We start from the raw sequence: 23,995 nt of genomic DNA on the forward strand, positions 1-23,995 counted from the left end.
TTAATTACTTTGATACATTTTCATTTTTTGCTATTACTGTTCCTTCAAATGTTGTAATTATAATCTGATATTCTTTCTATGAATAGGAAGTAGGAGAATCCTATACAAGGGCTTTATGGGCAAGAACACACATGATCATTAATAATTTTGCTTTTCAGCGCTTTTCATTGTCGGTGTATTCATAATCAGGTTTACACAGGTACAAAATCAAACATTTTCTCTAACAATATGGAGCATGTGAATGTTTGTAATCTTCCTAATGCCTAATTACTTCTTTATTCTGAAGCAGATGGACTGCAACATGTTCCTCTATTAAAGTACAGAGCCATAGCAGAGAAGCACTGAGACAGTTTGAAGTTCCGAGACAGCGCAATGCTTACAGCATTGAAAAAACTATAAACAAACCAGGGTGTGAACAGACCATTTAGAGATTCTGATTAGTCCAAAGAATATAGCAATTCTGAATAAAGAAGGTGTCTAGATATAGAATAATATTAGTATATGTATATTTTCGTAACTGCGGTAAATACACAGATTCCATACACAGCTAAAGCTTTATATATCTGACATCCCAGGCTGCTTTATAGCAACCTAATGAAGCAAGTTCCATTTGCCCTCCGTACTTCTGCTTCATCTCAGCCTCAACTAGGCAAGTCCATATTTATAGCATCCATCCTACAAAGGATAGTGAATACATTTTTCTATGGCAGATCATAGTATCTGCATAGTGTTTGTATGTTCTATCTATATCTGTGGTTCCAGTTTCCCACCCCCAGTCCAAAAACATAAGAAGCAGGTTAATTAGCTCCTTAATAAGTTGAACCTAGAATATGTGTGACTGTATTAAGCAAAATTAGACTGTAAGTTCCACTGGGATAAAGACAGATGAGAATAATGACACATTCCCTGTAAAGTAGTGCTATTGACCCCTATTTCTCCTAATTATATCATACAGTAAGGATTGGAAAATTTAGGAGCTTCCATCCATGCCATTACTGGGGCAGATTTCAAAGTTCACTTTACCACTATACCTTCCCTGGTAATATCTGCATTGTGTGGTAGAGTTCTTTTACTTGTATTCTGTTCTCAAAGGAATACTGTCATGGGATAATGTGTTTTTTTCAAAACACATCGGTTAATAGAGCTTCTCCAGCAGAATCCTGCATTGAAATCCATTTTTCAAAAATACAAACAGATTGTTTTACATTTAATTTTGAAGTTTCACATGGGGCTAGCCATAATATTCATTTACCAGGGTGCCACAGCCATGTGATAAACTTCAGTCACAATTTACTGCTGAGCTTCAAGTTGGAGTGGTATCACCCCCCTCCCAGTAGCTGATCAGCAGAACAATGGGAAAGTAGCAAGATAGCAGCTCCCAGTAGATATCAGAATAGCACTCAATAGTAAGAAATCCAAGACCAGCTTGGGACTCCTCCAGTTACATGGAAGTAGGAGAAACAGTTGGTTATTTGAAAGTTCTAATGTGTAGTGCTGGCTCCTTCTGAAAGCTCAGAATCAAGCACAATGCACTGAGATGGCGCCTACACACCAATATTACAGCTAAAAAAATACATGTGTTAGTTCAGGAATAAAATTTTAAATAGTAGAGTGAATTATTTGCTATGTAAACAGTGTAATGTAGAAATACAGAAGTACGCCATAAAAATCACAACATAACCTGTATCTTTTCTAACATACACATTGCAGGCTTGTATATCAGAGAAGAACATAGTACATACCATGTTTCTGTTGGGGGCTAGAGCCTAGATCACTTTAATATTTTTTATTTTTGATTAATAAAATAACTTTTATGATGTCTCCGTGGATATAGTCTCTCTTATACATTTGAATTGATATGCAATATGATAGAGTCTTTTGGCCCACCCACGAGATATAACTAGGCTTCATTTATTATTCACATGGATGCAAGTTTAGAGCTTAGAGCACTAAGTGGCGCAAAACTTACATGCATGCAGCACTTGTGTCTATGGGATTGCACTGGTAAAAGTTGTATGTTTGCTTCAGAAACACTACTGAAGTTCATATAAATGAGCTGCTGTGAAGCCACGGAGGCAGCCATTCAAGGTGGAAAAAAGGAGAAAAGGCACAGGTTCTATAGCAGATAACATATAAGCTCTGTAGAATACAATGGTGTTTTAAAGAGCTTTTTTATTATTTGCTATGCAACCTGTGTCATATATCCCAATTTCAATTTAAATAGCTGCCCCCATGGCTACACAGCAGTATTGTTTATATAAACTATAGTAGGGTTTCTGAAGCAAACACAACTCTTACCAGTGCAGGGCAACAGTACATTATATTTTGATACACATTTATTTTTTGGTGCTACTGTTCCTTTAATGCCTTTATGGTACCAGGGATCAGGGTTCTTAATTTGTTTACCCATGTGGCACAAGTAAAGAACTTTAAGAGAGTCTAGTCAAGCTCTCAACTTGCTGAGTTGTCAAATGTAAAAATATGAACCTTCACTTAAATCAATTAGAATTTCAATCAGAAGTCAATCTCATTAAATTGTTTGGTAATCTAAATTGCAGGCTTCAAATTCTAAGTGTACCTACTGTATATAAAATGCTAAATTAATCTTAAAACTGCACACTGTCTGCTCACTGGCAATTTATCTCTTTTTAAATGTTTTTTTCTTGACTGTCAGATCAATGCCTGTCTGCCTACATATCCCAATCTGATATTGCACACTAAAAATTTCTTGCCTTTAATAAAACACTGTAGGCATTTAGATTGAGGTAAAGAACTAAATGAATAGCTGGCTTTAGCTTTACATTTTAACATTCACTTACTAATACAGGCAAGCCAGAACATACTGTGCTTTATATACTTCACATCCGTTTGGTTGCTTTAAAGTCAACAATTCTCAGAAATATCAAATCAGGGCATAATCAACGTGTTCTTTCAGATAAAGCTAGCATCTTAGTATGTACTTTTATTTACCCTTAAAAAAATTATTGCAGATGGGCTTTACCAAAAGCTGCCCTAGTAATTTGCTACATTGTGCAATCCTTGAGTATTCCCCTTTGCGATAAACATTTCCTCAGACCACCCCCCCCCCTTGCTTGTTAAAAATGTGAATACATGCCTTAAGGTTGAAGACACACAGAGCTACTAGTAGCAACTACTTGCCGTGGCTAGTAAAATAGAAAATGCTGATCATTTACTGATACCTGTTTCTATGTGTGTTTTAGCAGAGGCAATTCTCAGTATTGTCTATGGCAGGGCATTTTCTGGCGTTTAGTAGCAGTGAAAAAGTAGCTGCTACTAGTAGCTCAGTGTGTCTTCACCCTAATGGGTGAAATCTAATAAACATCACAAAGTTTGCACCAGGTTTAGCAACACATACCTACCAAACAGGGACAGAACTATGGGTTGGCAATAGAGGCACCTCCCTAGGGGGCTATTATTTTGTTTACTGTTGTCTGCACAACAGCACACTATTTGGGAGTTTCCTCATTAGACCAGCTCCATTGCTTCCTTACTGCTTCAGTTGTTTTTTTAGAAAGCAATGGCATGGGTGGACTGTGGGTGGGAACAGATTGCCACACTTGCTTTGGTTGTCCATGCCCCTTCTGCAACCAATCGGGGGGCAGCTGCATTTACTACAATCAGCCAGTTGCAGTTACCTCTTTGAAACATAAGAGGGCTCATATATTACCCACAGGGCAGGGTGCAAAATGCAAAATAGTGAACAACCAAAGGAACAGGTCCTTGCATTCCAAAATGGAGCACACAGACCTGCAACTGCCTGATACAGTACTGCCTGCATCTGCTTTCATGAGGGGCAGGTGGAGTAGGCATCTTCTTTCCTGCCCCTTAACTTGCACACCCCTTTAACTCAAGTTACATGGGTTGTTTATGTTTAGTATGATGTAGACATTGATATTCTGAGTAAATTAGCAAGTGGAAAGGACAGGGATGGTTTTGGCCTGCTAGCACTGCTCTCTGTAATTCATGTCAGATTAAGTGCAGAGCAGAGGGAACTAGTAAATTACCTCTGATTGCTTTCAGTTGGTTGAAGCCAGATGTTTCATTGCTTTGAAACCCCAAGGTGTGGCAGCCCACAATTTCAGTATCCCTGCAGTAAATTAAAACATATTCACTTACAAATTTCATCATAACTGTCCATACATGTCCAGATTTGGTCAGCCACATTTCAACCATATAGCCAGGCTGTAGGGGTGTTTCAGCCAATGATCCTGCAGTCCTACTGTATCACAATAATTTGAAAATGCCTTGCTTGGTGCACCGGCAAATGAGAAAGTGAAGAAGACTATAGCTCTTCTTCAGTTCCTGCAGTTTAGACCATTCAATAGGAAGGTGGGCATTCATGTATAACCCCACATTGTATGCATTCATTTTGCTCACAAACTCATTCACAGATACCAGAAAGCAGTGTAAGGTCACCTTAAGGCAAAAATGAAATGGTACTTACCTGCAAGATATCAATCAGTAGAGGCAGCACAATGGTTGCTTTCTCATTGAAATGGCTGGCAAGCATATTTTAAACTGGTGTGAAAATAGGAATAACTCATGTGAGAGGCATGATACTTGAGCATGACAACCCATCAAAAATAATTTAGAAAAGAAACCTAACCAGACTCTGTATATATTTTGGCCTATGCAAATTGTCTGTAATTTACTTTGATATAGTTCTTTAGAATATATTATATCATTATAAATCGATACACATGGACAACCCATGGCAATAAAATCTGCTATTATTGTGCCATAACTCTGTATGAATACTAATTGAATAGACTGAGCCAAAACATCCTAATGCTGAGAGCTTGTGTTCTCTGTCACGACTGATTAAAGGAAGTTATTAAATCATTTGTAATAATAAAAACCTAATAGGCTCGAGGCTTCTTCACTTTTTACCAAAGCAGATAACAAATGTAAACAATAAAGTCTGAGGTTCATTTGTTTTCCTGAGTTCATATGTAGGAAGATTAAGTTTTTTCATTAAATTATTCTCTATAAAGCATTAGCTTGGTCCCTCGTGGGTTATGGTTTTTTGCTATAATGTTATTGACTTTTACACTCTGAAAAATGATTCTGCCACAAGTCAGTAAGTCCCATGTACTGCGCATAAATGGTTTTTCTAGTGGGCAATTCAGCCTTTCATACAGTACTCATTGCCCATCCTGTAGTGAGGTACCAAAAACAGCTCCAGTTTACCTGCAGCTATTATTTGCATTAAAATATTTATCTTATATTAGGTGAATGTAGGTAAATTTTAAGTGAAAGGAAACCCTGCATCAGATCTGGACTGGGATACAAAATAGGCACTGGCCTTTCAAGTACACAGAGACCCAAACAGCTCCTTCCCCCATAGTCGATGGCATCTTACAGCAGCACCTCTGGCATTTGCCAGAATCCACAGATTGTCAGTCCAGGCCTGTCCTGCATGCTTTAAAGGAACAGTAACACCAAAAAATGAAAGAGCTTTAAAGTAATAAAAATATAATGCACTGTTGCCCTGCACTGGTAAAACTGGTGTGTTTGCTACAGTAACACTACTATAGTTTATATAATAAGCTGCTGTGTAGCCACGGGGGCAGCCATTCAAGCTGGAAAAAAGGAGAAAAGGCACAGGTTACATAGCAGATAAGAGATAAGTCCTGTAGAATACAATAGTGTTTTATCTGTTATCTGCTATATGCCTGTGCCTTTTCTCCTTTGAATGGCTGCCTCCATGGCTACATAGCAGCTTATTTATATAAATTATAGTAGACTTTCTGAAGTAAACACACAACTTTTACCAGTGCAGGGCAGCAGCACATTATATTTTAGTTACTTTTATACACTTTCATTTTTTGGTGTTACTGTTCCTTTAAGATCCTCTAGAGGCAGGTTGCCCTTTATTGAAAAAGGTTTTGAAAAATCCAGGACTGGATCATTATGTCACTAATAGGGTTCAGCTGACATCTCTGATTTAGTAGGTGGTAGAAAACAAGGGTGGATAGAGTTGGGCATGCAAAATTGTAGATTTACCAGGAAAAAATGTGCAATGACACGTCATTGTGGCACTGCAAAGTTAACATAAAATCCTGCAAAAGATATCTGGAGCTCTCCACAATAATATCAGCTGCAGTGTGTGGATGAATGCAAAGCTGGAAGAGATCTTCTAGAGCCACTGATAGCCATGGACATCAATGTTTGTTAAAAAGGTGCACCACCTTAAGGCATACCTGGGGAAGCATGAAGTGGGGGGCTGGAGGTGGCTGGCATTGTCATGAGATAACTGGAGGTGGTCAATGCTCTGCAAGGGCCATAGTGCTAGGAGAGAGATTGAGAAAATGAATGCCAATGAAGGGATAGGAATAGAATATTATCAGAAACTGGAGAGCTTCAGAGGGCAGAGATTGCAAGACAAAATAGCAGTTGCACTTCTGAGTTTTTAATATATACGTTTTATTATACCCTGGCTGCCCAAGCTTTAGTTCATCCCAAAGCAGTGGGGCAACTTCCAATACTTAAATAGCAAGTTAATATGCTCTAAATGGCATATATACATATATTTCCTACACCGTTCAGGGTGCTGATGATTATATACACATGCTTATGGGGTTCATAGGCCAAATAGCTGCTGAGCAGAATTACTACTGGCACACACACAGACAAATGATCATCAAATTGTGTGATTAATCTGCAAGTGGTATGCTCTGGCAGGTCCATCTATGGCACAGCCTATATACCTAGTTTCTGTTCTGTTTATCTGCTTACACTTCTAAAAGCATACAGTCTTATCTAGACTATTAGTGTTGCTGGCCCATTCCTATCAATGTGTCAGTAAGCTCCTTCTTCGGGGTTTGATGACACAGCATTTGCACTCACACATATACAGAAAGCTTGATGCCAAGCAAACTAGATTATTCCCAAGTGATGTAACTTATTGTCTATTGGCATACTGGCATTGTGCTAAGGAAGAAGACCACATTTTTTTTTTATAAAAATGGCAGTGTTTGTCTAGAACCCCACAGCAACCAATCAGCTGGTAAAATTTACTGCTCCCCTGTTTTAATTTAAGCATCATTTTACTTGGTATGGATTACTAGAACTGCATCTAACCTATTACAAAGATGGTTAACCTGTTGCCTTCCTAATGTTGGGTTTAGCACCCAACATTCTCTAAAAGACATGCTTTGTATGATGTTGGCCATGCACATTTAGTTGAGCTGCTATTGATTCATTCACTTATCAGTTGACATGATTAGCAAATGATTATTAATGTAAGTGTATCACAAGTACATGTACTGCTGCTAATGTATGTTGAATCAGGAACAAATAGTGTCTGTTAGGGGCAGGGACACAAAGCTGTTACCATGGTTATAACTAAACACAGCTTTAAAAAAAGCTATGGGAAATTATTGGTTAAAAAAATCCTTATGTACATTAAGTAGCAAAGTCTTTTTTCTTTGCTTTTTTAAAAAAAAAATGGTGGTCCCTACTACAATTTCTGTCTTTTTGGTCTCTGGGCCAAAGGAGCTCAGCCCACCTATGGCCAACTTCAGTCCCATGCTTCAGGAGTGGTGCTGGGGAGATCTGTTATACTAGTCCCCCTGTCTGTGTGCCAGTGAGCTAAAAACAAACTCTTCACATACACCAACTGACCATTAGTGCTTTATGCACATGGAAAGTTAAATCATCGGGTCACCTGAAACTAAACCTCTGCACAGGTCCAGACTGGCAATCTGTGGATTCTGGCAAATGCCAAAAGGGTTGCTGTAAGATTCCATAGACAGTCACAATTTATTGGGCTGCTGGGGGGCTGTATTGCTCAACTGGTACATCAGCCCTATGATTCAATATTTCAACAGTTTGGCCATACATTTCTGAACAGTTGTATGACCATGGCACCCCTGATCAAACTCTGGTGCCATCACACTAATTTTGGAAAAATGGCCACCATCTGCCAATGTAAAACTTAATGAAAGTGAGAAAAAAACATACATTTTTCAGCACTGTCCAGAAGTAAGTTGAAAAGAGATATATCTCTGTGTGTTGGTCTATATATAGGGCACACTCTTACATTCTACAGATAAGAAACACAGGCTACTCAAGGCAGAGGAGGGCGTATCAATCAATGATTGTAAATCATTAATGGAGTCCCTTTTCTAAGATGTGACTTGCTGTCCACTAGCAGAGGAAGGGTTAAGAGTAACTGTCAGGCAGCGCATTCTGTACGGTTTATGACACTGTTGCCTGTATCACTGTTATCAGTCAAATGTGTTTAGACTGCAGTGTCCCCACCAAAAACTCTATAAGGGATCCATGGCTCTTTATCACTTGAATAGTTTCCAGATGAGCACAGCTATCACATTCTTGTAACACGGCTAGTGCCTCCACATAACTGGGTGCCACCCAAAGCTAGGGCTCGTACAAAGGAGATTACTACCACAAAATATGCATTTTTATAGCCACTTTCATAGTGTGGACAAAATGAATAAGGTTTATTTAAGGATTCTCTTACGGTTGCAAGATGCTTAAGTCTAAAGCTTAGTAAAGGCAGATAAGTGTTGCAAAGCTGTTTGGCCACTTGAAGGCACTGTGGATACAACAGTTAGTGGGGCAGCTCCCTATGGTATCGCGCTGAGCGAGGATGGCAGCAACTGTTCCTCTGGCCCCTGTTATTACCAGGTCATTGGCCTGGGGCCCAAACAAATGGATCAGCCTGATTCAGCCCACCTCTTATATTTTAGTTGAAAGGGGTTGTTTTTAGAGTTTGCAGTTAGTCTTTATTTTTCATTTGTAATTTTTATGATTTTTTTTGTTGTTGTGTTTTTTATAAATCATTTTTGTAAAACAAACAACATAATTCAAGTGTAATTGTGGCCTCATGAGAAATCGCTCCTGATGCATAAAAACATCACTTTTTCACAAATATGGTGCAATTTGCAGCTGGCATTTCCAGAGTGGTATTAGCCACTGGGGCAAACGGGTACTGCTGCCATGAGGCCAGTTGTGAAAGTTACAGGGAGGAGCCAATCGGAATGTTGGCTCTTCTAGAGCAGAGAGCAAACTGCAGCATCAGAAAGTCCACCCCAGGCAGCCAGGGCTCCCCCTGGGGGCAAGTCTGGTGTTCTTTTTAATGGAACCTACTGTGAGAACCCTTGAAGTAGTGCCAAGTCCAGGGTATCGTTAGCTCCAGGGTTCCCCTGTGTCAGTAGCTGCACTTGCACACTATTCATCGGAAAAGGCAGGACGGACACAGTGGTGCTCAGCACAGCTACATGAAAGTGCAAGGAGCATGATTGGACTCAAGAACCTTTACTAAATAGCATTCATATGCACAACAATTGTGTCCATTTCAGCACAAGTGCACTTGCACTGGCAGTATCACCAGTATCAGCAGTATCACCAGTATCACTTGTATCACCAGGAGGGGTATCTAGGGGCTGAGAAAATCGACACCAGTTTAATTTACAGACTGTGGCATACTTAACACTAGAAAACAAAGCCAACTGTAATTCAGAATGAATACCTTAAAAAGAAAATTGTGTGGTATTTGGGAGGCACAGGCCCCAAGAAAGCTATCAATGGGCCCCTATTTGTGTGACACATATCAATTCTATGATTTTTCACACACACAACACACACCCCCAACACCACCACCACCCCCACCCCCCCTCCGCTCACTGCATTTTGGAATTTTGCCTTTAAAAGCATGAAACTAAAATATATACTAAATGCCTGCAGTAACAACTAATCTGTTCTTGGGGCATTAGCCTAAGAGCTTTGCCTGGGCCCCGCAGCATCATAGGGCCACTTAGGGGCAAAACATTGATAAAAGAATATTGTGTAACAGTTATTAGATATAATTTCAGCACTAACACCAGGGATGTACAACTGACAGCCCTTCAGTTGTTGTTGCACTGTAACTCCCAGCAACTCCTACTGACTGGGCTGCTGGGAAATGCAGTTTATTAACATCTAAAGGGTGCTATTTTGTCTTTTTTACCCTCTTAAACCTGAAAGGTCTAATGTTTCCTGCAACGCTAGAGCCCCACACATCCCTCCCTCAAGCCCCACGTGCACATTAGGATTATTTAGAAAGCTTAAATATTACATGTGACATCATCCTTGCTGCTGTCAAGGGAAGAGAGAATTAGTTTTCTTTGTGTTCTGCTCAGCGCCGGCGGGGAGGGGCACTTCTCACCCCTGCAGTGCACAAGAGGCCTTAGACACAGGGTACTCTCATCAATTTGCAGCTTAGCTTTGCTGCAGAGCTAGTGCAAAAATAGTGCCAATAATCACATGCACACACAGGAACATTTCTGCCATAGCTTTAAACTGTAGCATTGTTCCTTTTTAATACAATTGAACATATTGAGAGCAAGGATGAAAACAAGCAGCATATTTTGTATGTCTGCATTGCTTCTAAGGCAGGGCTGTCCAACTTTCGGCCCGTGGGCCAGATGTGGCCCTCTGCTGTATTTTTATGACCCTCTGTCTGCCTACGGCCACCACAGACAGCCGTGTATGTCATCATCAATTTGATATTATTGATTCCAAAAACATGCAGTTTGTCAGCTAACTGGCCCACTACATGGAAAGCATTGGACAGCAATGGTGGTATCATTCAATGCTGTATTTTGTTTCTAAAGCACCAACATATTCCATAGTGCTGTACAACATGTATACATGAAACCCACAAATTACATACAAATACTGACCAGTACAGGAGATAAAGAGGGTCCTGCTCATTAAAGCGTATAACTGCCCTATAGCTGCTTAATATGTTATATCATGCTCTGTACTCATGTAAATAAACTGAGCTCTGCAAACACTGCTTCCAACTCCGCTGAGATCCCCGGCTGATGACAGGTTTGTGTTGTCTCTAATCGGGGTCTTTACACAAAGGAGTGAATGGACTTTAATATTTAATCAGGGCAGTTAGCTCAGGATTTTGCAGGCAGTGGTCCTTTGCTTGTATAGCCTGGATTATTATTATTATTTTTATTTTTTTGCTGTGTGTGTGTGTGTGTGTCCCTTAAAAAAAACTTTAACAAAAAATCAACATATTAGATACATTTTAAGCCCCACCCCCAGCGTTAGATTTATTTTACAGATTTAGTTCTTTCTTTTAATCCATGCTGTTTTATTATAGGAATAACGTTCAGTAAAAGAATTCCGTTCTTTAAAAGAGATGGCTGGCCTGTGGCTCTGTTGCTGAACTACCGTTCCCAGAATCCCCTGATAGCCTGCAGGGATGTGTATTTTAATCATAGCTTGGACTCCGGTACTTTAGTATATAGAGTAGCGTATAGGGGATATAGTTCAAGGGGATAGTATAAGGGTTTCTCTCAGGGGTCTTAGGGTTAATGGTGAGTCTTAGCAAAGAGGTTCTAAGGGGGAGTGTTTACACCATTAGACAAAAGGCTCGGACAATCAGGGAAGTTGTTTTTATATTAAAATATTTCTCTAAGTAAAAAAAAAATCTGCAGAATCTCTGTAAACTGATAGCAAACAAAACCCCATGAAAGTGGCTTAATAGTATTTTTTTTTTTTTTAAAAATGGGGGCTCTGCTGTGATACCCCCCTCTCTGTGGCACTGCAGTTCCGATCAGCAGACCCCCAGTGCCTATTTCGGTCTCTCCCTGCTCTGATGTGCTCACAGCCCAGCTGCCTGCCTTGATTTGTCATAATGCAGAGAGAAGGGGAGAAAAGGGAAGCTTGCTCTGCAGCATTGCAGGTACGGAGGCACCGAGAGGACAAAAGAAGCAAGGCGGCAGGCTTCCCAGGCAATCCAAAGGGGGGCTCAGCCGGCCCCTCCCCGCACAAGCAGACGGTTGTCATCTGAGGGCAAGAAGAGAGGTGGAAACAAAAGCAGAGGCGTGCTCTGATCAGCACTGCTGCAGGGATAGCGCCGGAGCCCACCTGCATTCCTGGAAAGTCAGCTCCTTGCACTGTTACTCAGGCAGCACAGACTCAGAGACAGAGGGCAAGGTTAGAGTGCCAGGCTAGGGGACTGCTGGGCAATACCAGCCTGCATCTGCACTCAGGGGCAGAGCTAAGCCTACTGGAAGCCAGAGTGAATCCAGCAAGTTGGGCAGAGGAGAGGAGGTGGGCTGTTTACCTGGGGCACGTGTTGTAGGAGATTTTGCTCACAACAAGAGGCAAAGTTTAGAAAAGAGAGAAAGAGGGAGGAGGAAGGACTGGAAAGATTTAAAAACAAAAAAGAAAACAAAAGACAAACTTTACCATGGCCTGTCCTACCCAGGAGTGCTTTCTCTAAAAGTGGACTTTTTTCTAAGCTGGACTTTCAATGGAGAATAAAGTAGAAGGTAGATGCTTTCTGTTCCGTGGGAGGGTGTTTTTGTGAGTGTTTTTCTATCCTGTGATGTGCTGTGAGTACCATTGCTGTCTTTTTTTTGTGCTGTGTAACATTATTGTGCTTGTTCAAACTGTGAATGACGTGATCCTGTGAAATGAATCACTCTTACTAACCACTGTTTGCATTGCCTTCAGCGATTCGCTCCTGGACTCCCTTTCCCTCTCTTTTTTCCCCTTTTAAAAAATATTTTTAAGTAACACTGCCCATTGTGAACCAAAAGGAAGCATGTCCAGGCACTTAAAAGGATTAAATTGCTTAGAACAAAGACATGTTTCCTTTTAAGAAGCATTAATATATCTACAGCAAAGTGAGTTTAACTCCGGGTGTGAGTTCGGGCAACTGATGCCCCGCATGTTCCCTCTCCTTTTGTGTATTGGGGTCAGTGGTGATATTAATCAGTGGCGCATTCTCAAGTGCACCGTGCAGGATCAGCTGAGCAATGCAGCACCCTGCCTCACTGCACAGGCACCTATGTGCCTAACAGAAGAACAAAACAAAAGAAAAGTTTCTGGGCAGCCCCTTTTACCAATACAAAACCAAGTCTGGACGTAACCATCTTTCAGGTGCTGTTACAGATGGGTACCCCCTGCTTCTGCTCAAATAACTTTTGTGCCTCAATGAGCCTTCCAAGTTAGAATTTCTTCCTCTGCTTTGTACTGAGTTCTTTCACTAACTCCATCCCAATTCTGGAATTTTTACCTAAAAACTCAGGGGGGTTTTTGTATGTTTTTTTAATTTCATTACTACTGAGCAAGCCATAAATGTAAGCTCCATCTATGTTCTTAAATATATAGTTGCTGTGCAGTAACTACAGTACCGTCCCTACATTGTGCCTGCAAATGTATTTGTTGGCTCCACCTCCTGTTTTGTGGAGTTTTGGACATTATGCAGTAACTAGCCGCATGGAGGGTGAAACTTGCCTTAATAGCTCCTTGCTTTCAGATTCAGGTAACTGTGTCGGTTTAGTTTGCTTTTCCTCCTTGGGACTGCAATCTATTTGTTGTCTGTATAAATGTGTTTGTTGTGAAAGAATTCTCAGATCAAACAGTATTGATTGTCCCTGTTTAATGCTACCCATTTTTTTTTTTTTTTTTGGCTTGTGTTTACATTGAAGTTTTCTTTAAAGTGACACGTGGCAGAAAGTTGCTGCCAGCCTTCAATGGATTGTAGCTGGGACAGGGACAAAGATAGTGGCAGAGGAACGAAGCTGTACTGTACCCTTTGTGCAATGCGCTGCAGTCTTATTTACAGAAGGTTTAAAGCAGCTGCATTGCTATAGATTGGATCAGAAGTCACGTTGCTTTTCCAGTTCATTCACTTGTAAATGTTAATGAATGGCCAGCTTGTTTGAAATGTGTTACATGTAATTGACCCGAATCGATAGGGAAGCTCGGCTCTATAGCACCGGCAGTATTGTTCTGGTTGTGATATGGAGGGCAAGATTCGCTCTTTTATAATGCATTAAGATTTTCCAACTGCTGTATTTGCTCGGCTGTTCATTTGTTGCAAGCGGCGGTGATGTCACATTTCTTCCACCCATGCACATTAGCTGGAGCTCCAGGATTGCAGTGTTGAGCACAGGCTGTTTTTTTCCATGGATTGTACCCAAGCTGTGTTCATTGGATGGTGTAAATTTGTGAATGAGTGTGCTGGGGGGGGGGGGGGGGGGGGAATGCAGGTAGCCGCTTCCTAAAAAAAAACCCACAATAACACTGCATAGGCTTCTACAATACAAATGGGGGAGATAGGAATGCATTGAGCATGTCAAAAAATGGCATAAAAGAGAAAGATTTTAAGCTTCACAGCACAGATACCAAACCCGATGTATTTCGCTGCCAATGTTTTATTCATTGATGGGTTTTCCAAAGAAAAATGCTATTAACAAATTCATTCAAAAAAACGGGAACAACTGTGCTGAAGGAAGGAGATTGGTGACTTGTTGATTCAGCCCTACAATTGCCATAGTGCAGTACTAGCTCAGATGGGGTGGCTAGCTCCCTTTAATTCAGGAATCAGCAACCTGCCGCGCTAAGCTCAGAACTACAATTCCCAGCATGCATATTAAACCGTTGCAGGCAGTGGTGTCTTGATGAACTGAATATACATTTCCTCAAGTTACATACAGCAGCAGCATTGATCGAATTGATTGTATGTGAATTATTGGTGTGCCGTATCTGTTCACTCACTTCTTGAAAAATAATCCATGCCCAATGACAGGCAGTATCTTCAGGGAGACAATGGTCCTGACAATTTGAAGACCTTATTCTGTGTTATCATTTGAAAGTAAAAATACAATGTCAGATCTCGTAATCATCACCCCCATGGAGCTAGCTGACATCTCTTTCTTTTTAGTAAATATTTGGTGCATAAGTTACCCAAGAAAAGGTTGCATAATAATTGATGAGTTGCAGTCTCTGCTCATTTGGCAGCAAAACAGCCACTCAACTGTGTTGAACTGTAACACTAGGAAGAGAATAAGGCTGTTATATCATTTTTATTTTAAGGCAGCACTGAACAAGGAAGCTGCTTCATTTTCTTAGTGTTAGTGTTACATGCAAGATTTTGTTTTTTTTTGTTTGACAGGTGTTGATTGTATAGCACTGATGCACTTTACCATTCAGTTATTTCAGGCTGGTAACTGGGTAAGGGGCCAACAGCAGAGGAGTATTGTGTGACTGATATGTGATCATTTTTAATGTTTGAACAGAATAGAAAGAGCACCCTTCACAAACTATGGGCTAGTTACATTTATAGGGGAGGTAAAGTTTTGATTGCCCTCAGCTGGGATGACTTTAAATCTATGTTTTCATTGGAAATCAGTTTTGCCTTTTCTTTTAATAAAAAATGTGTTTTGTGTCTACCCTACACACTGGAAGGTGGAGCTGGGTTTAAGGTTAATAAGCTTTGTATAAATAAGCTCCTCTATCTCCTACTTATATCCCCCAGCAGTGTCTTAGGTTTACACTAAGGAGGAGTTCATTATAAGAAGTATACTTAATTTGATTACCTCTATATTCTGTAGTGTATCAAAAGCCAAACATAATAGTTTTTATTAAAACAGTAGGCAAAATGGATGCTGAAGATAAGTCGTTTTTTTTGTACTGATGCTAAATACAAGTGTATTTGCCCTTTAAAGATTTGACAGTTCAAAACAATTCTTAATACTAAGTGGATATGTCACTGTACGTGGTTATACTCAATATGTCTCAGAGACCACTAATTTTGGATTTAAGTTTGGACTTCCATTTATAAAAATATCATATTATTTACAGCTGGTGGAGAGGAATCTGCACACATTGAAAACGATAAACTGGTACACCAGTCACTGTTAGGTAGAAGCAAACATCAGCTGCACCCCAATGTTTTGGAGTGCACTTTGCCCCACAAGTTGTGCCTTTTTTTGTATTCAGATTGGTGGCTTTGCATATAGAGGGGCTGATAACTGGAACTTGCACTATAATTGTGCATCATTTAGACAGCATCTATGGAGCCCTAGGGGACCCTCCTTTGCATGCCTTTGTGCCATATAAAAATGAAATTAAAGCCCATGTATCTGACGGGCCAGCACTTCACCCTTTGAAATGAACACAATGAAATTGAAGCCCATGAAAAGACAGGGCATTAAGTATGTTATTAGTGAAGATCACTTTACACCTTGGGGTGAAAGATGTAGATGTTGTCACCATTCAGATTATTCTGTCTATTATGTTAGGTCGTTTCCATGACCTGCAGCCTTTAAGGGGTTCATACTTGATCAATCATTTGATCAACTTCCTTATTGTCAATGAATGTAAATTCAGAACATGATCCATCATTTACATGTCCTTACATCCTGGAACGATTGGTGTAGTCTCTCTTTATAAATAATAAGTTCTTTCTCTGACCGTGCTTCTACTGAGATCCAGTAATGTTTATTTCTTGGAAGCAGAAGATTATCTGTCACTGGGAAATGCAGTTTAGGACCTTCAATCACTTTCCAATAACTGTTCCCAGTATTAATCTTTTTATATTCTTTTGTTAGGCAGTCATTAATTTTAATTAGATGTGCCTCTTAGTCTAATGCTTTAAGATGGAAAATGCAAGTATAATAAATATAGACACTGTTTTTAAGGATATGAACCTGTACTTCCAAAACACTGGACAATGTCCAATTTAGCATCCTTAATGGAATCATTCTGCTGTAAGACAAAGAGACGTTGATGCCATGGTCTCCAAATGGTAATATGTGGTTGACGCATGGTGAGCTGTGTGACATGCTTGTTTCAGTCATGCCCCTAGCTGAGAAGAAGATAGCTCTATCTAACAGCATCTCATATTGTTATTATTCGTTCTCTGATTAACTGATCCAAATGTACTAACAGCTCAATAAAAATGTAGTTTACTGTCAATTTAGTGGCTGGCTGGTTTTTAATACTGTTTCAAAGAAATGCATGAGAGACTGCATATTCCTCACCGTCTCTGTGCTGCTTTTCATCTTGTGTTATTATGCCTTGTCTTTTAGTGTTCATTCAGCATTACAATTTTGATGAAGTTCATGAAGCATGATTATGAATATAACCCTGTTAGATGTTTGCAGTGCATAGAACTGTTTTTTTCTGAGCTGCATTATTTCTGATCCATAACCCACCTTTAGCTCCTAATGTGTGGTGGTCAGGTCTGGACTGGGATTCAAAAGAGGCCCTGGCATTTCAAGTACACAGAGGCCCAAACAGCCCCCACCAGCCCACTAGATAGTGACTGTCTATAGCATCTTACAGCAGCTTCTCTGCCATTTGTCAGAATCCACAGGTTGCCACTCTGGCCTGGTGGTGTTTCTAAAAGCATATTGTTCCTCTAAGAGAATATTTTTCAGACTTATTGTGCTTAGGGTCCATTTGGGGTCCAAAATTTGGCTAAGGCCCCCTTAAAACCATAACAAGGTTACAGACATTTAAAACCATATCTGTATGAGCCAATCAGACACATTTACAAGACTTTCAGGGACATCATGTAAGTATTCTCCCCAAACCTCACCATGACTGGCCTCCAAAGTAGGCTTTCAGGAGTATATGTGAGAGCAAACAGGCATTCTACTCAAATATGTCCTTCACCGAATATGGCCTTCAGGCCCTGCTGCCCTAAATTACCTAACACAACACTAGCAGTAAAGTGGTGGATGAAGTTGTAGTGCAATCACAGTGGGTCACATGGTGTTTTTTTAGTTGTTGTGGTTCAGAAACTGTCAGGCTATGCAGCCACCAATCTGCTGCAAGTGGTGCTTCCTTTTTGACATATTCCTGTTTGACATCTTTGGTTTGAACTGCTTTCAACCCCTGCTTCTCCCTGCAGTGGATATTTTCTGGATATCCTCTAAATTATGCACTGGGGGATCAATCATTGTCACAGGATGATCTGTCAGAATTACTCATCCACATATTGATCCATCAAGGCTCTTACAAGCAGATCATTAAAATGTGCAGTGTGGCAGGTCTAGAGACAGATAATTGGTCCTGCAGTATATCACTTGTTCTGTGGGCACCCCAACTGCATTGTTTACATTTTAATTTGAAAAATGGGACCAGTACTACCTAGTGCTTTTACAAGAGGGTTTTAATCAAATATATCCAGCTTTATTGAGGGTTATGGGAACTGTAGTTGTGCTCTGAAAATAAGTACAGCTAATGAATATATTTAATTACTAAGGACTGTGTTGCAATCTTTGTACCCTGCCTGTATTGTGGGTTTCACTCTTCTTCTTCACAAGTGAAAGGTAGCAGAGTTGATCTGTAACAACTTTAACTAACATTACTAACATTGCTAAAGAGCTGTAGATAGTAAGATTTTATCTCAGGCTATGGCTTGTTTAGGCTAGCATTTTGCGCACTGCTATACATGTGAAATTGGATGCAATCACTGATATATTACATTTCTGGAAAACTAGTGGATGTAATTTACAAATAGTTAGACCCAGTTTATTATATGAATTGGGATCTACCTGCAACTTGGCTTAACATGCTACATGGGCAGGTTATTTTGCTTCTAAAGAAGGATAATAACATTTTCCATAGATTGAAAGCTTAATTATGGTAACAAAGTGCAAAGGAATCCTAGAACCACTTGTACCCCACTCTGTTTATCAGTAAAGGCTAAATTATTTGCAAATACCATTCCTTCAGAGATCCAGGTCCGAAGTGTTCCATGTATATAGTGGCCCGGTCTGTCCTGCTTCCTTTCACCATGGCCCCACCCTGCGATCATTCTCCCTGCTTTATTGCTTCACTGCTTCTGATGATTCCCATGCATTTCGATAAGTGGGTAAGTTAGAAACTGTACTGACAGTGGGTGATTGGCTTAGGGGGAGGTTGAATCAGGATGATTTCCCCCCAAAAAAACAGGTGAGTTGACATGTCTGCATCTTTGCGTTTATATATTCATACATGGAACTTTGTATTTTTAACAAGCAAGTAACCTGAGTGTATTTTCCACTAGTCTCATCCATCAGATATTTCCACACCCATGTTGGTTCTCTGACAGAGGTTTAAAAAAGAAATTTACACTCAATCATTACTACAAACAGCTACCTACCTGGAATCCTTTATTTGCTCTATAATAGCACTGTTATTCTCAAAACAAGGACATGTTTATGTTTAAAATCCTTTAGTTGGCAACATCTATTTTTACCAATTTTAAAAAAGCACACGCAAACCATAAAATGAGTCCCAATTCACTTAACTTGGGCCCCTGGGACATCATTATTCTCAGGATAAGATTTATAATACGCAGAACATTGGAAATTATCTTTCTGTAAAAGTCAAGAAAAGGTTGCTCAGGATGTACACTAAAATTGCAGGTGTAGGACTAACTTGGTTTTAAGGCAATCAGCAGAAATGGAACTCACATAAATGTCTGTATTTAGTATCTCTCACAGACAGTGCTTGATCCAGGCCTATAAAGTGTCCTGTTTTGATGTGTTAACAGCCATGTATTCTGGGAAGCACATCCCATAAAGGGTTCCAGTGTGAAATTGATGGAAGCTAGGTGCCTGGACTTGAATTTCTCTGTGTTATTGTCAATATTTCTGTTTTACTGTATGGATTAATAATTGTAGGGGTAAGACTCATTATTACACTATGCAAAATGTACACTTAAAAAACTGCTTCCCCTGGCTCAGAGTACCACGCTGTCCTTAGGTGACAGACCTGCACCCTTAAGGTCAAGCAGAAAAGGGGATAAGAAAAGGGGCTGAGACCTGAACAAAGGGGTGGAGTTTGGGTAGAGAGTAGAAGTGTCAAAGGGTAATATGTCATGACCTAGGCTCAGCATAAATTTGTTAATGCAACATATCTGGTTGTTAGGGTTTTGTTTACCTTAGCAACTGGGCAATGGATTGAATGAGAGACTAAAATGTGAATAGGAGCAAGATTATATTCATTCAAAATTGCCATTGGTTGTGAAGTAATTTGTAAAAGCAAATGTTTTTAAGACAATCAAGTAGAGGCTAACTCTGCCAAAATGTCCATTCTCATGCTTCTTTACAGGGAATAGAATAGACTAGAAATGGACAAAAGGATACTTCATTTGATAGCAGTTACATTTGCAATTAATGCTAAATTCAGTCAATATATGTAATTGATATACAGGTACGGGACATGTTTGGGACCTGGGGTTGACCATACCTTACACCTACTAAAAAAAAACCGTAATCATTAAATAAACCCAACAGGATTGTTTTGCCACCAATAAGGATTAATTAAATCTTAGTTGGGATCAAATACAAGGTACTGTTTTTTTTATTATAGTGAAAAAGAAATATCTTTAATTATTTGATTATAATAAAGTCTATGGAAGATGGCCTTCCTGTATTTGAAAACTTTCTAGATAACAGGTTTCTGGTTAAAAGATTCTATATCTGGGAAAGCTGCTTAGAATTATTTTTTTAATAAAAACTTGAAATTCCCCTTAAGTGGGTTTGGCTAGAAAAATATCACAGTAAGCATTAGTAAATTCAGTAAATGATAAAATCACAGTGTGGTTCTAAAGCATATACAGTTAAATTTACAGAAACTTAAATTTACAGAAATCGATACTATCTAAAATACTGTTGCTCCTGTTGAAATGAGTGTTTTGCATCGTTCGCTATTATTAAATTAGGAGTTCTCTTGCTTGTGCAAAATTTAGGATATTTGTAGTCTATGGGCAGTTTCAGTACTCTGTATTGGTCTGCCCCCCCCCAAAAAAGCTGCAACAGCCATTTGAAGGACAGTCCCTGCAGAGCAATCAATCCCATTGATCCCCCCCCCCCCCCCATGCTGTTCTTAGTGAAGCCCTACAGAAACTGCACCAAAATATGACTGGTCTTTGTAACTATGAAGTCATGGCATATTTGCTTCCCTAGACTTGGGCTAGCAATCTGTGGGAAATGGGAAATTTTCTCTGAATTGAATGAATGTCCTCCAAAGCTAGCTACACAAGCAAATGTGTTTATGGGCCACAGCGTAGGGTAGGGTAGTGTAGGCATGCCATGAATCCATGCCATGTTCTTTACTTGGGCTTTAGTGGAAGCTTTAATGAAAAGGGTTCCATACCACTTACCAGGGCTCATTTACTATAACATAGGTGCTAAATTGCACAAATGCAGTTGTCCATAGTGTGCACCATATACTGTACACAGTAGCTAGTGCTACAGCTTAGGTGTGCCACAGACAACAAGTGTTGTTTAACATGGTGGAATACATTTCTGTATCACAGTTTCATTGACCCAAACATTTCAATCAGGTTTTTGGGCCTAGCACCACAAGACAGCAATGATAAAATGAGGCCAGTGGACTTAATATCAGATCGGAAGAGACATGTAGCTCTGGAAGCTCAGCAAATTATTTTACCCATTTGTCCGCACCACTGCTCCCGTCATTATATTTAAAACAGTTTTTAAACAAAGATCTGTTTGAGTGGAAAGTAATAAGAGCCTAACAGCAGCAGCGCAATTGATAACCTGCCACAAGCAAGAGCTGCTTGCTCTAGCAATAATTTACTTAACATTGTTTCATCGCGCTGTGATGTGCTCAGTCACATCCCGCACCACTCACAGTAATGCTGCTTTCTCTCATAACAAGAACCTTAACATATTACTCTTCTCCAGCTTTAATCATTGCAGTGAGGCTGAATCAAATGCAAGAAAGGTATCACACACTGCATTTTTTCACTTTTAAGGCACATTCTGGTGACATTTCCTGCTCTACAGGCATTGCATGCCCTGTGCCCGTGTGTGTTGTAGGAAAACTTTCAGTTAAAGGAGGTGGTCTGAGACCAATGACCAGACACCCTTATCTAAAGCAATGAACACTGCATCCTTGTTTGCCCACAAAATACTCTTCAGCCCCACTTTAACACTGCATCCCCCCCAACTGTCCCAATTTTCGCAGACCAGTCCTGATTTTAACAGCAAAGCCTACAGTCTTACTAAAAAGTCCCTCATTTCCTTTTGATCTCCTGCACTGAACGCTAAAAAAGATACAATGTTTCTTAACTTAATTAAATAAGTAGCTTTTGGCAGAGAGCCCAGAAAAGTTAACAATCTATACCTGCACTTAGATACAATTGTAACTAATAAGCTAAATAGGTCTCTTGGGGAATCTGAGACTTGCAGCTTAAACTAAAATTTCACCTTTTTTAGCAAAAATTTAATAACACATAAAACAAGACCCCAAAACCCCAGAGATGTGTTCAAACTTTAAATAACCTACCAAATTTTGTAAAAATGGGAGCGGTATTTAGGGGGTGTGGTCGCAGAAATGGGCGTGGCCAAAAATGTTTGCCTTGCTACATGCCATTTCTTTTTGTCCCTCTTTACATTTTTCAAATGTTGGGAAGTAAGAACACTGTGCTATTTTACACACATTATAGATGCGAAAAACCGTATGAAATTGCCCTCATTAACACACCAAGCTTTGAAACGGCAGGACAAATGTGGATGCAGCCTCGAATAGCATGCTAAAGGGCAGTATAAGACCTGAAATGTTGCCCATAAAATAAAGGATTTTATAAATAAAAAATAAAAGGATTTTATTTTAAAAAAAAAAGGGGGTGCTGTTCCAAATTGTTTTGCAGTCTTGAATCCAAATGCACACATCCTTAACCATTAGTTGTTGCAATTTAATATCATAAGATGCATGAAAAACTGCCACAGCCCCAACATTATAAATTACCTTATATGTACAGTATGCTAAGATCAAGTTGAAAAGTAGAAAATACGGATTGTCAGATTGACAGGAGGACTTGGGGGATAATAAGTATTATGAGAACCAATAATAGGAATTTGGATGTGAAAGCTTAATGGCTTTCGCCCCTGTGCCAAAACGGACACTTGAGCATTGTCACCCACTCCATGTTCCTTGCTTTCTGCAGTAAACCAGTCTACCACCTATGGCGACGTGTATTGAACCAGATAAGAGGAATAGCTCAACAAAACTGGGGAATATTAATTTTATTACAAGGTAGTTTCCTTCTTGTTCTGATCAGTTGCACAGGTAACATATGAACTAGAAGATAATCTTCCTCATATGTGCCTGTTTTGGCTATTAAACCACTTGACTAAGATTTGTCAATTTAGAAGCAAAATGTAAAACCTGAGCTAATGAGCCACAACACTGTATTTGTTTAAGATTCCTGTTTAAATTGACTGATATTAATCAGGTTCCTATTGATGTTCCACTGGCCTGGATGATGCAGATGCCACTGTCATTTTTATGCACTTGCTGACTATTATACAGTGTGGCTTGCCTGTCACGTCTGACTCCTTTCTGCATGTAAGGTCTTGCCATTTTACGAAGATAACCACAAAATATAACCAATTCATCATATCAGGAGGATCAGCACTCGTACTGGGCAACTAAACCAGATGTGTCAGAACTTTTCAGTGACTAAATGAAGGAAAGTGCAACAAACACTAGGCAAGTAGCTCATTTTTCCAATATATAAATATGAACTGAGCATATTGCAAGTGAGCAAAATTCTGCTTAGTAGTGATGAGCCAAGAATAATGGCCCATGGGGAACTGTGTACGAATACCTGTATAAGTATTTTCTTTTTTGAGGCACATTTATTAGAGAAACACAAGCCTAAAGTTTAAACAAAGGACCCCCTGGCCTATAATGAGGTATAGCTAAGGCCTGTAAGTTATGGGGGTAATAAAACAACAGAAATAAAGTTTGCTTTACGTATAATAACCCCTAACAACCAAGGATCAGATCCTTTTAAACAATAAATATGCTACTAGTTGATTGGTTCCTACAGGTAAATAGACCAAATGTTGCACTTGTTATGACACACCCCCATGGGTATTTAGCATATTAGACTGAGTAAAAATACAATATGTTCAGTATCTCTTTATATCTCTTTACTGTTAAAAGTTTCCATTTGAAGTCTGTCAATTTTATTTGAAACGTAGGATACTAGCTCTGAAGGAGTACCAGATATTTTGGTTGGCGATTTTGCCCCCTGATACGAAGGGGGGCTTCTTAACAACCACTGCCTTGTTACCCCAACACTACTGTATGTCCCATGGTGGTAGGAATATAACTGCCTACTCTGTTCTGACAAATCTCAGAAATGTGAAATTAAAGTTAGATCACTGCACTCTGTCAGTGG

General features: G+C 39.7%; 1 protein-coding gene across 13 annotated transcripts in view; it reads left to right on the plus strand.

The window, feature by feature from the left end:
* camta1 (calmodulin binding transcription activator 1) overlaps window positions 1–23,995 on the plus strand; it is a 1,176,955-nt gene that overhangs the window by 1,069,538 nt on the left and 83,422 nt on the right. Inside the window, exon 1 of one of the 13 annotated variants that reach the window (XM_031905369.1) lies at window positions 11,679–12,383. The exons of 10 other annotated variants lie outside the window; for them this stretch is intronic. In XM_031905369.1, the coding sequence (XP_031761229.1) occupies window positions 12,377–12,383 (7 nt within the window). In that variant the 5' untranslated portion in view covers window positions 11,679–12,376. Of the gene's footprint in view, window positions 1–11,678; window positions 12,384–23,995 lie in introns of those variants that run through there. 2 more of the 13 variants (XM_031905370.1, XM_031905368.1) reach the window with 2 other exon arrangements.

The sequence above is a fragment of the Xenopus tropicalis genome, chromosome 7 (genome assembly GCF_000004195.4).
Source record: "Xenopus tropicalis strain Nigerian chromosome 7, UCB_Xtro_10.0, whole genome shotgun sequence".
Classification (NCBI taxonomy): domain Eukaryota; kingdom Metazoa; phylum Chordata; class Amphibia; order Anura; family Pipidae; genus Xenopus; species Xenopus tropicalis.